The sequence below is a fragment of the Branchiostoma belcheri genome, unplaced genomic scaffold (genome assembly GCF_001625305.1).
Source record: "Branchiostoma belcheri isolate BF01 breed outbred unplaced genomic scaffold, Haploidv18h27 scaffold25, whole genome shotgun sequence".
Classification (NCBI taxonomy): domain Eukaryota; kingdom Metazoa; phylum Chordata; class Leptocardii; order Amphioxiformes; family Branchiostomatidae; genus Branchiostoma; species Branchiostoma belcheri.
This window is the reverse complement of record NW_017803854.1, coordinates 899,698-910,724: the sequence shown is the minus strand read 5'-3', so window position 1 is coordinate 910,724 and position 11,027 is coordinate 899,698. Positions and strand designations below refer to the sequence as shown.

General features: G+C 41.1%; 3 protein-coding genes across 6 annotated transcripts in view; 1 reads left to right on the top strand and 2 right to left on the bottom strand.

Moving 5' to 3' along the window:
* Positions 1-874, bottom strand: part of LOC109471527 (phosphatidylethanolamine-binding protein 4-like) — a 5,198-nt gene extending 4,324 nt beyond the window's left edge. Inside the window, exon 1 of one of the 2 annotated variants that reach the window (XM_019770871.1) lies at positions 548-874. In XM_019770871.1, the coding sequence (XP_019626430.1) occupies positions 548-859 (312 nt within the window). In that variant the 5' untranslated portion in view covers positions 860-874. The remainder of the gene's footprint in view (positions 1-547) is intronic. The other variant, XM_019770873.1, reaches the window with a different exon arrangement.
* Positions 875-985: 111 nt separating this feature from the next.
* LOC109471503 (nuclear receptor-binding factor 2-like) lies at positions 986-4,962 on the top strand. Its single transcript, XM_019770840.1, has 5 exons — positions 986-1,343; positions 2,371-2,455; positions 3,052-3,092; positions 3,483-4,000; positions 4,365-4,962. Exons 1-5 carry the CDS (start codon positions 1,311-1,313, stop codon positions 4,588-4,590), a joined length of 903 nt encoding a protein of 300 aa, XP_019626399.1. The 5' UTR covers positions 986-1,310; the 3' UTR covers positions 4,591-4,962.
* A 3,931-nt stretch (positions 4,963-8,893) lies between these two features.
* Positions 8,894-11,027, bottom strand: part of LOC109471497 (uronyl 2-sulfotransferase-like) — a 6,702-nt gene continuing 4,568 nt past the window's right edge. For all 3 annotated transcript variants that reach the window (XM_019770833.1, XM_019770832.1, XM_019770831.1), the window contains one exon: positions 8,894-9,051. In XM_019770833.1, the coding sequence (XP_019626392.1) occupies positions 8,894-9,051 (158 nt within the window). The remainder of the gene's footprint in view (positions 9,052-11,027) is intronic.

Here is an 11,027-nt window from a genome sequence, read left to right as displayed (position 1 = left end):
ATCCACATCCATCTACATTTGTATATGAACCCCGTTACGGGGTTCATATACAAATGTAGATGGATGTGGATTTTCAATTAAAAAAATTAATATTGCTGTAAAAATTGAAAGTAACCATATATGATTCCTATGACAAGGTTTTTGTATGCTCCATATTGCCTAATATCTGGTTCAATGTAACCTGCAAAAGTGCAAAAAATATATCTTGAGCCCTGAAATAAGTAGCTGCAGTATAGTATAGACATGATATAGAGGTAAAGTCTGAAGTTGTACAAGACCAACTTTTTTCAGCGTGTTCCAACCCGGATCCACCTGTTTACCCACTATTAAAAAACAAACACCTGGCGTGACGTCAGCCCACTTTCACTGTTAGCTGAAGCAACGTGCCACGTCACAAGATATATGATTACTTTCCCTTTTTTATTATTTACCAATACACAACAATAACATTGTGCATTCAATAGAACGTATTGCTTTGTTCTCCTTTCACTGTTGGTCTCTGTACAAGATATGTCACACTATATATATTACTAGCTAGTAACGTTACCTCCTTTGCTTCTTTGTACTTGACGATCGGAGGCAGCCCGCCCGGCCGAAAGAGTGACAGTGGGACTTTTTCATCATCACTGCAGCGAATATTGCCGTTCATAAAGTCATACCGGACGGAGAGGACTTTTTCGTTGCCTTTGCCACATTTCAGTTCTACTAACTCTACACTCTGGCCTGGAGTTACGACGCAAAACAGCGCCAAGGTAGCCAGACAAAAATTCAGAAACAACTTCGACTTCATCTTGGATTCTTGGGTTGTCAGTCTGGTTCGGTAGGAACAGTCTATTATGAATAAAGGGGACAGGAGCATTTTCTTAACTTGTATCATCCATGTTTTGCCTTCATTTAACGTGCAAAATAACAAATCCCAAATTAGTACTATTTCATCATAATAGCCCTACTATTTATGACAAACTATTACTTAATTATTACCACGAAATATTTACATTATTTGATGAAATATAAAATTTCTACCCCCAGGTATGAAGTGAACTGTACGCAATAACGTCTTGTTCGAAGCTTTCGATATCAAGTGCCTGTCTGATTTTACCACAAATATTCGTTGCTCACAATATTTCACGACAATTACCACATTCAAATTATAAGAAAACGAAACTCTGTATAAAATATTTTGGCTAAATTCTCATCTACTTCAAATACCGTAGAAAGTATACAGAACGAAATAAAAGGCACGGGAAAGAAAGCAATGGCCGAACAACAGTGATGTTATTGTCAACATTTGTAGAACATTGCCTGTAGAAATGTCTGTTGAAGATTCTTCTCCGTTAAACCTGGTAGGTTTACGTTGTACTTCTACGTTTATTATTTTGTCAAGGATAGAATACAGTCAAACGTAGTGTCAGTGTTTCATACTTTGACGTATTACAGTCTAAAAACAGGGGCGGGTCCAATAGCTAGCTAGTAAAGAGCAAAAGGGGGGGGGGGGATATGTTCCTGTTTTCTTGTATCGTAATATGTAGAACAACAACAACATATGTAGAATAGCTGACATCAAGTAATCCAAACACAGTAGATGTCACTTCACGCTGATGTTTAGGGCAAAACAGTCTTACTTGCAAGACTTTGGTTCAAATAATTGTGTATGGGCGACAAAGGACATTCAAAGCTATTGTGTAATTCCAGACTATATCTGTCATATTTCTGTGTTTTCCTCTCATCAGTTTTGTTTGACATGACTGTCACACCATGGTAACTCCATGGTAACACATACAAGTAACAGAAACAACCCTTCTGGGTGCCAAAGATGTGCTGCACAACATGGATAGGGGTAGTCTTGTAGGGGTGGTATTTATAGATTTGAAGAAGGTGTGTACATGTGTGTATAAGTTATCAACTCGTCATAAATGTTGTAGACATATAAGTCAGTTTCATGCCCGTAGCCAGGATTTTGAATGGGGTGGTTCTTCCAACTGCTTGAGGGGACCTCGAGCGCCGCGCGAGGCGAGCGCCGAAGGCGCGAGGTTCCTAGGGGGGTCCGGGTGCATGCTCCCCCGGAAAATTTTGAAAAATGAACCTTCTAAAATGGCATTTCGTGCATTTTTGAGAGGATTTCCAAGAAAAAAAACAGAAAAATTTGTATTCAATGACAAAAGGAGCAGTTTTCTACGATTCCAGTCCATCTTTCCAGGAAAAATCTTGGACCTTTACATAAAAAGTGGACCAAAAAGTGGACCTTTACATAAAAAGTGGACCAAAAAGTGGACCTTTCAGCCTTGTGGGGGTTCTTCCGAACCCCCCAACCCCCCCTCGGCTACGGGCATGAGTTTGAGTTTACACTAACCTGTCGCCCGCCCCCCCCAGGCTCACCAGCAGGGTCGCCATGCCGACAGGTTACTGACAGCCGGCAGGTACCATGATGCAATAGTCTGTCACGAGAAGGCTGCAGGTAATCTCACCTGGTCATGTCTTTTATTGATTGATTGATTGATTTGGCAATAACAGCCAGGGATGCTCAACTAGCATACTATTACTAGCACATGTACTACATTTATCTGTATCTGTATAGCTGTTATAATCGCTCTTTGGCGTAACACACCAGCTTCTGTATCTGTATCCTTATAGCCGGTATAGCCACCCTTTGGCGTAACACTGCAGCTTCGCAGGCATGCGGTGCGGCGGCAGCTGGCTACATGTACATTACACCGAACAACTTCATCACACACAATCAACACACACCTAACCCTTGAACATCTAACTCTAAACATTGTTTAAAGCTATCTAATGATGCATGTAATGATTGTCACTTGGGCTAGCCTGGGGAAGAAGTACATACAACTGGTTTTACACAAAATCATTAAAACATACTGTATATACAAAGAGTCATATAAGTACCTTGTAAAGTTGTTGTGCAATAAAGTTTATTTTCTTGCACAACTAACTAACTCTAAAATGTACAACATACAGATCTTAGTAACTGCTATGTAACAACAAACATACTATGAGATGACCAGTCTAAAGTTTGTTTTCTTGTATTGTTTACAGACCACCTCCTGAGAGCCATGAAGATGACGTCTGTACCACAGGTGTGTACTCACTTTCAGTTTATCAATATGAAAAATTTGTTTTTTCATACATCATTCATGTTCTGGCAGAAAAAAAGGATAACAGAGTAATCATGAATATTATATGTGCCATAAGATTCAAATATATATCAATAATATGCTTTGGCCAGGACTCATTGTGCAAGTCACGTTTTCTGTGCAAGAGATATGGGAACAAGTTACACATTAATGTCTCAAGCTGATTGGAACTTTACGCTTTGTGGCTAATGTACTATCCGGGTACATGTATTACGAATTACATTGATTTTTAGGGAGGCTGCGGGCTGTCTACAGATTAAGAAGGCCTTATTACGCCTTACAAAAAAGGGTATGCAGGCCTCCTTACAGCACTTTCTGTTCCCCCTTTCCCAGGCCTTGACGTCCCTCCAGCTGCAGTACAAGTTCCACTTCAAGCAGCGCGACATCATCCGTGAGAAGCACCGGCGGGCAGAGAGTTACCGGAAGTACCAGGAACAGCGGGAAAAAGAAGCCCAGAAGAAAGCCCAAGCCGCCAAGGAGCTCCAGGAGCTACGAGAGGCCGAGGAACTGCTGCAGAAAACCCTCGCGTCCAACACCGAAAGGGACAGCGAGGTCGAGTCAGAGCCTGACGAAGAAGAAAACGGAATAGACAGTAACGATGAAACAGATTTGAGCAGGGGGAACGAGAAGAGTGTAATACATGACGGTGAGCCAGACTCGCTGCTACAGTTCCTAAACAAGGGCGGCCGGCGAGACAAGTTCAGCAGCAGCGTGCACGCGGCCACGAAGGCGCCGAAGAACGCAGAGGAGAAGATGGAGGAGCTGAAGACGAGCAACGCCCAGCTGCAGGAGCACGTGTCCTCCCTCCTGCAGGAGCTCGAGAAGACGAAACACGAGCTCCACGCCGCGAGGTCTGTATCTATCGGTGTAGCCGGTAGAACTGCCTTTCCGGGTTGCACACCAGCTAGCTATATCACACTGAATGACTTGTTACACTCAATCTTTGCACATTTAATTGCTGGAGTTGTTTGAAGCTTTCTAGTGATGCCCCAACTGTGCTTGGTGGCAACAAGTTCCACTCACAATTCTTGTTCTTGGGAAATATGCTGATATTTGAAGGCATGACTGTTTCTTGTTCTTTTCTGGGTTGGTATCAGGTACTTAGTGGTTGGTATGTCCACCAGTTTATTAGTCATTTTGTACATCATGGTTAGTCTGGACATTTTTCGTCTGTCTTCCAGCGACCCCCACTGTAGGTTTCTTTTCATTTCACAGGTCTGAAAACAGGCAGCTGAGACGAACGGTGGACATCCTGACCACTCAGATCGAGAGATACGTGGCGGAGGACAGGAGAAGGGCAGGGCAGGACCTGTCAGTCAGCATCCGTCCGGCTTTTTCCGCTAGCGACTCATCATTTGACGAGCAGATCAGCCCGCCGTCAGAAATCCCACCGTTGGCCCCTCTTGAGATCCCAGACTTTGATTTCGATTCTTTTAAGTGACTGTATGAATGAATGAAAGTTTATTATATACCTGTATATATTGTGTTTTGCGACTACACACCGCCCAGCTCAAGTGGGCTTGTACGACACCAACAAAAGAAAAACATAATACAAAAGTGACTGTATATTGAAATGGGGTCTTTTACACTTTTTACTGTCAGGTAGGAAAGAAATTTCTTGAGTCTAGGATCTCTTGCAAGATCTGACCCACCGTTTTAAATCTGTATGTACAATATGTATGTGTCCTGTATGCACGTGTTTCTTATAAATTGTATGTTCCAAGGGTCTTGTATTGCTGGAAACTCACTCTGGTGAAAGAAAATTAAACAAGATGAATGCATATAGCAGTGAATGGATATATCAGTGATTTTTTCTTTCCCTGGCCCTGATGTAGATATGTATGAATGGATCATACAGCAGAATAAAGCTATTCAGTCTGATTCATGTTACACTGTGCAGTCTTTGACAAAAGTCAAAACACAAGTGAAGCAAACCAGTATTCTTAGAAACACATTATAGCTTTATACAAACACTTCTTTGAAGCACTTTGGGAACATACATGTGTACAAACAACCAGAAGAGGTACATTCATGGAACTTCAGCCATAACACATTTTTTCTGGGGAATGACAAAATACTTAGACACAGATCCACCACCCCCGTCCAGACATGGTACAATCCAAAGGGCCGAACAGAGAAATAACATGAGTAATATGTACTTGCACAATACACTTGATTGCCATCATTAACATGGTTATAATACTTCAATCAACAAGTAGTATGTATCTTTACGTTCCCAATCTGATGTAGAACATTTTATAAGTGTTTTAAGATGTAAGACAGCCCAAAGGCTGCCATGGCTTTCATACATTAAATGTACGTATGAATAAACTAGAATTCCGAGATTTCATACCTCCATGAAATATGATCTTGATATGTAAATGTAAATTTCTTCTTTAATTGTTCAAATGAACTCTGCATTAACATGATATATGCATCGTGATGTATGTTAACTTTTGATTAATTTACAGATGTCCCAAGTATGACATTCTCATCAATCACCATTACGAAATCATAGAATTTTCACATTAATTATGCAAATTAGGTCATCATTTGCATAATTAGTATCTGTTGAAGTTCCGCCTGCCATAGGTTACATAGTATAATGTAAAACACTGTAATTATAGAATTTCCTCATTAATTATGCAAATAAAGTCCTCATTTGCATAATTTGTATTTTATTATGTACATCTCTCTCTCTCTCAGCTACCTACACACTAAAAATAATGAAAATATGTTGTTCCTGTCTGGACTTATTGGCTTTTAAACATTTCACCAGAAAGTGCCCTGCAGTTCCAGAACAAGCCGCTAGGGGGCCCAAACTCATATGACTTCTTTCCAAGCACGAGAGCTACCTTCCATCAAAATTTCATGACCCTAGCATGTCCAGATCGTGAGATATCAAAACCGGAAGTTGCGCTGCAGTACCAAGGGAAGCCACTAGGGGGACCAAAATCTCATCATTTCCAGTTTTCGTCACACCCTACCAACACACCAAGTATGAAACCCATCCATCCAGGCGTTCTTGAGTTATCTTGTTGACCAACAGACAGACGGAAGGACGGACAGATAAACGCAACTGAAAATATAACCTCCATGACACATTTCATGGAGGTAACAAGTCTAATACTACTAACATGATACAGAGTATATAATAATTATACTTGATATTATTGCTAGATGATTTGCCATGTATAGGTGTTCATAACACCCTGAAACTGAACATACAATTGGCACAACTCTATCTCTTACACATGATGGTCTTACACTTTCAAACATGCCCCTTAAACTGTTCAGTAGTAACATCTTGCAGAATATAGGATATATATTTGTATATATACAATATCATATAACACAGTACATATTATTGCTACATATACGACACATTGCATTTCAAAATCCCCTGACAAAACATGAATGTTTCACTTTATTTCCACATTTTTCTACTTATAAAAAGTTAAAAAGCAGATATGAAAAGAAGATTGAAAAGAAGATGTTGCTAGATAATAAATACTCAGGAATAAAACATCAAACTCTAACCAACATAGTGTCTTCTTCACCAACATTACCAGTTCCAACCATCAGCCCTGTGTTGGGCTATATTGATAACCTTAAGATTCAATATTGTTAACTGATGAAAATATATGTACTGTACTTTTTTAAGTATAGTTATGGCTTAGAGACCTTGAAGCCAGTAAGACATCCAAAAATCGAAAATGGAAAAAGAATGTTATATCTTGTTGAAGCTCCTTGCTCTAACCAAGGAGGTTAAAAATACTGATGATGCAAAATGTCGCCATCCAACTTCCTATGGCACAATACAGAATACTAAAACGAAGTAAGACTTAGTAGGTTTAAACCTCCTTGCTGAAAATACTGTATGTTTAGTAGTACTGGCCATGCAGACTTATCAAGTCAAAGTCATCCCTGTATTCATTTGTGGATTACAATCCACAGTGGCCCCGCGGGACACCCTGGCAAAATCTCAGCTCAGCTCTTTACATACAGCAAGCCTACAAACGCATGCTGGGCACAGATACAGATAATATGTACACCCACTCCTGTTAATGTCATGCATTATTCAGTGCCTGCAACACTACCAAGCCTGACCAGGACTCGAAATACTTGGGGCATGTGCACTAAGATGGCTTTGTAATGTGTTTGTTTGACAATGTGTGTCTGTATACGTATTGTAATGTTAATTTGTATTTGTATTTACTACACAATTGTAAAAAAAAAAACAGTGTTATTCAGCTTGTTTGTGCACAGGCTGCAAGGCTGATTTTTATGAATAAAACTTGAAACTTAAGATGTGCACCTTAGTGCACACAAATTTGGAGCTGTGCACTCAATTTTTTTCTGCAGGTGCACCAGTGCACCCAAATATTTTCTTCGGTTTTCGTATGTAAAGATGTTAAATGTATTAAAATATAGCGTATTCTTAACATCCAATTCCTAGTGTCAGAAAAGTAATAAAATTATTGTTGTAGTACTTCTCTTTAGAAATGAAACACATTAGTTTTCGCTGACATTCCACTTATTTCATTTCATATGGTGCACCCAAAATAAATGTTTTTTGTGCGCCCAATTTTTCAGTTGGGTGCACCAGTGCACCTATTCCCAAAAATGAATTTCGAGCCCTGCTGCTGACTAAACCACGCTCCTAGCAGCCCCACCCGATTACATAGCCCCTTTGATGATGAAAATGATGAGGGGGCAGGGAGACATTGTGTAACCAGCCTACGTACATGTAGGAAGTCTCCCGTGTGTCCTACATTGCACTTCTAACCTTTGCACAATCTCTTCAGGGTTCTGAGCTTGTGCTTTCGTCTCAGAGGACCGAGAAAAACAATCAGCAACCTCTGCTTTTTTTACTACTGACCCAGAGTAGACGTCGATGTTCTCTCTCCTGATTGGTTGGTGGGGTAACGTGATGCAGGTGTCACCCCAGGTGACCCGTGTGCGGGTTAAGTAACCTGTGCGTGGGACAGATGACTCCGAGTAACCCCTAATTATGTACTCGTCCCTGATTGGCTCAGACAAACTACATTTGAACTAAGGCTACCCCTGATTGGCTTAGATCCACTACATTTGAACTAAGGCTACCCCTAATGCTGTACACTGATTGGTTGGCTATATCACAATGACACAGATAGGCTAAATGAATCTCAGGGCTCAAAATACCCACATGCGACTGGCAATTTTGCATGTAACAAGAAAAAAAAAAGGATTTCGAGCCCTAAATCAGATTATATGATGGTATTCTACAAGACAAGCTCTTTGGATTCCTGTAGATGCCCTAAATATTTTCTACACGATTCTTAAGTACTATGGTCCTAGTCTGTGTAATGCAAACTCTGCTGTTGGGCCCTGGATGTTGGGTGGGTGGCAACCGTAAAACGATTTAAACAGGCTATCATCCCCCAGTTTCTAATGAAATTTGCCTTCCAATCTTATTGCATTTCATTGTACTGTAGACAAGTACTGTCAGGGCTGGGTGCATGTGCACCCAATATTTTTGTAGGTTTACATATGTAAAGATGTATAGTATAGTAGTATACAGCATATTCTTAACATCTAAGTGTCAGAAAAATAATAAAATCATTGTTATAGTACTTTTCTTTACAAATGCTGACATTCTACTTATTCTCTTATATGGTGCACCCAAAAAATTGTGCACCAGTGCACCTATTCCCAAAAATGAATTTCGAGCCCTGACTGGTGACTGCCAGTGTTATGAGTGACTAGTGGATGCCTAACTCCAGTTTCTGTCGTCTGAATCGGTCCTGAATGAAGGTGTACAGCTCGTAGTCCATGTACATTCTCTGCTGCATCAGTTTCTGGGCCAGGGGGGAGGGGGGCTGCTTCCTCACTGTCTTCTGGGCCTCCTGTACATTCGGAGCTGAGGCAGGGTGAGAAAAAAACATGTATTGGGAAAGGTTTGACAACATAGGACTTAGATAACGTCAACCCACAGGATGGAGGTAAGTGGCGGGCTGCCATCAAGCCTCAGTATTGCAGTGCAAGCACATCTAACCCTCGGAAGACGGGGAACAGCAGACGACGGGGAACAACAGACGATATACCGAATAGTGAGTGAGTGTGAATGTACTTATAAGCCAAGCAACCAACCATTCAAACAAAGCATCAGTCAGGCCAAGCAACCATTTAAGCCAGGCAACAACCAAGCAACCAACCATATGACACAGGGAAACAACTTACATGGCAGAACAGGACTTTATAATATATATCATTTGTAACTGACTTAACACCAGCACTGTGCTACCACCTCCCTCAAACCCCAAAGCCTAAATCCTAGGCCTCCTTCTAAAACTTACCCAGATCCTGCCATAAGTCAGTCCACTCCTCTAGAGCTGTATAACCCTCTAGTTCTGTGAGTATTGACCCAAATAATATATATCAATCAGTAGTTTCGCTTTATAAATCTGCATTTCTCCTGGTCTCTTAGTGTCACTGACAAAAGGTAGTGGATGCTACCTGAAATGTCTGACCGTTTCCAAAATCATATCCAGTTAACACTGGTCAGTTTAAATTGGGAAGTTCAGTTTCCCGATTTCAAGGCGGCCATCTTGGTCATCCAATTTTCTAACTTTTTTTCTACTGAAGATACAGTACACTTTTACATGTCATTGGAAAGAGCATGATTTCCCCTGCATCATGATGTCTTTAATTTGGTCATAACGTGTAACATTATGAAGATATTCCGTTTTGAAAGTTGCCCAGGCCAGTGGTCTATTGGCTGGACCATGTGAACAACACACAGACCACACTTGGTTATGCATAGAACACAGTGGCCTAGCAGTAGCCCACTCCAATGCAAATGAGTTATAATTGGTCATTCCACACTGAACAAAGCACTCGCATAATGAGTTATGACAACTTGCTTGTCAGACCACTGGCCTGACCTGGGTTCAATGGGTCAGGTGATTAGAGGTGTGAAGTCCAGTCTGGCCAGGGCCAAGACCACAATGGTCTGGGCCAATCAACACCTTGTTGTTTATACAGCCCACCTGGCCTAAATTATAGCCCATACATGGTTTTCCCTCAGACCAGTGGTCTAATGCATTTTCAATCTGTCATATCTAAGCCTATGAACATCACTAACTAATAATTTTCACATGACTACTTTCGTGATGAAAAGAGCTTTCAGATGATACCACACTTATAGGCAGAAATTTGATATTTCTGAGGTTTCCCAATTGCTTCTGTTTTTCCCAATTTGAACTGACCAGTGTTAGTTGCTTGTCAATGAGTAACTGATTTTTGGCGTATCTTATTACCTGGATGTCTAACCTTCACCAATGTATTGACACAAGTAAATTTACATAAGCTCTCCATGAAGACAAAGATGAGGTTCTACAATACCAACGTCCTCTCTACACTCCTGCATGGTTGTAAAACCTGGCATATGAAAACCAGCCAAGAAAAGAGACTGGATGCTTTTGATGGCAAATGCGTGTGGAAGATCTTAGGCATCAGATGGGCTAACTTCAACCCAACATAGATGTAAGAGCCCGAGCTAACCAACAGCCAGTGTCTATAATAATCAGCAAGCAGCGTTTGAGCTGGCAAGGCCATGTTACAAGATTTCAACCAGCCAGACAGGCAAAGCACAAGACCCACAGGAGAAAGGACGCAGAGGTCGACCCAAAATGAACTACCAACAAACTTTGAGAGGGACCTGCAAACAGTAAATCTGAACAGAAAGGATGTAGAGAGGTTGGCCAATGATCGAACCTACATTTGTACTGGTCTGCTCTGATCCCCCCCCACCCCCAAAGTTCTAACGCAAGTAGACTTACCCAGGTCCTTCCACAGGTCTGTCCCCCCTCTCTAGAAGTGTGTCAGCCCACCCCT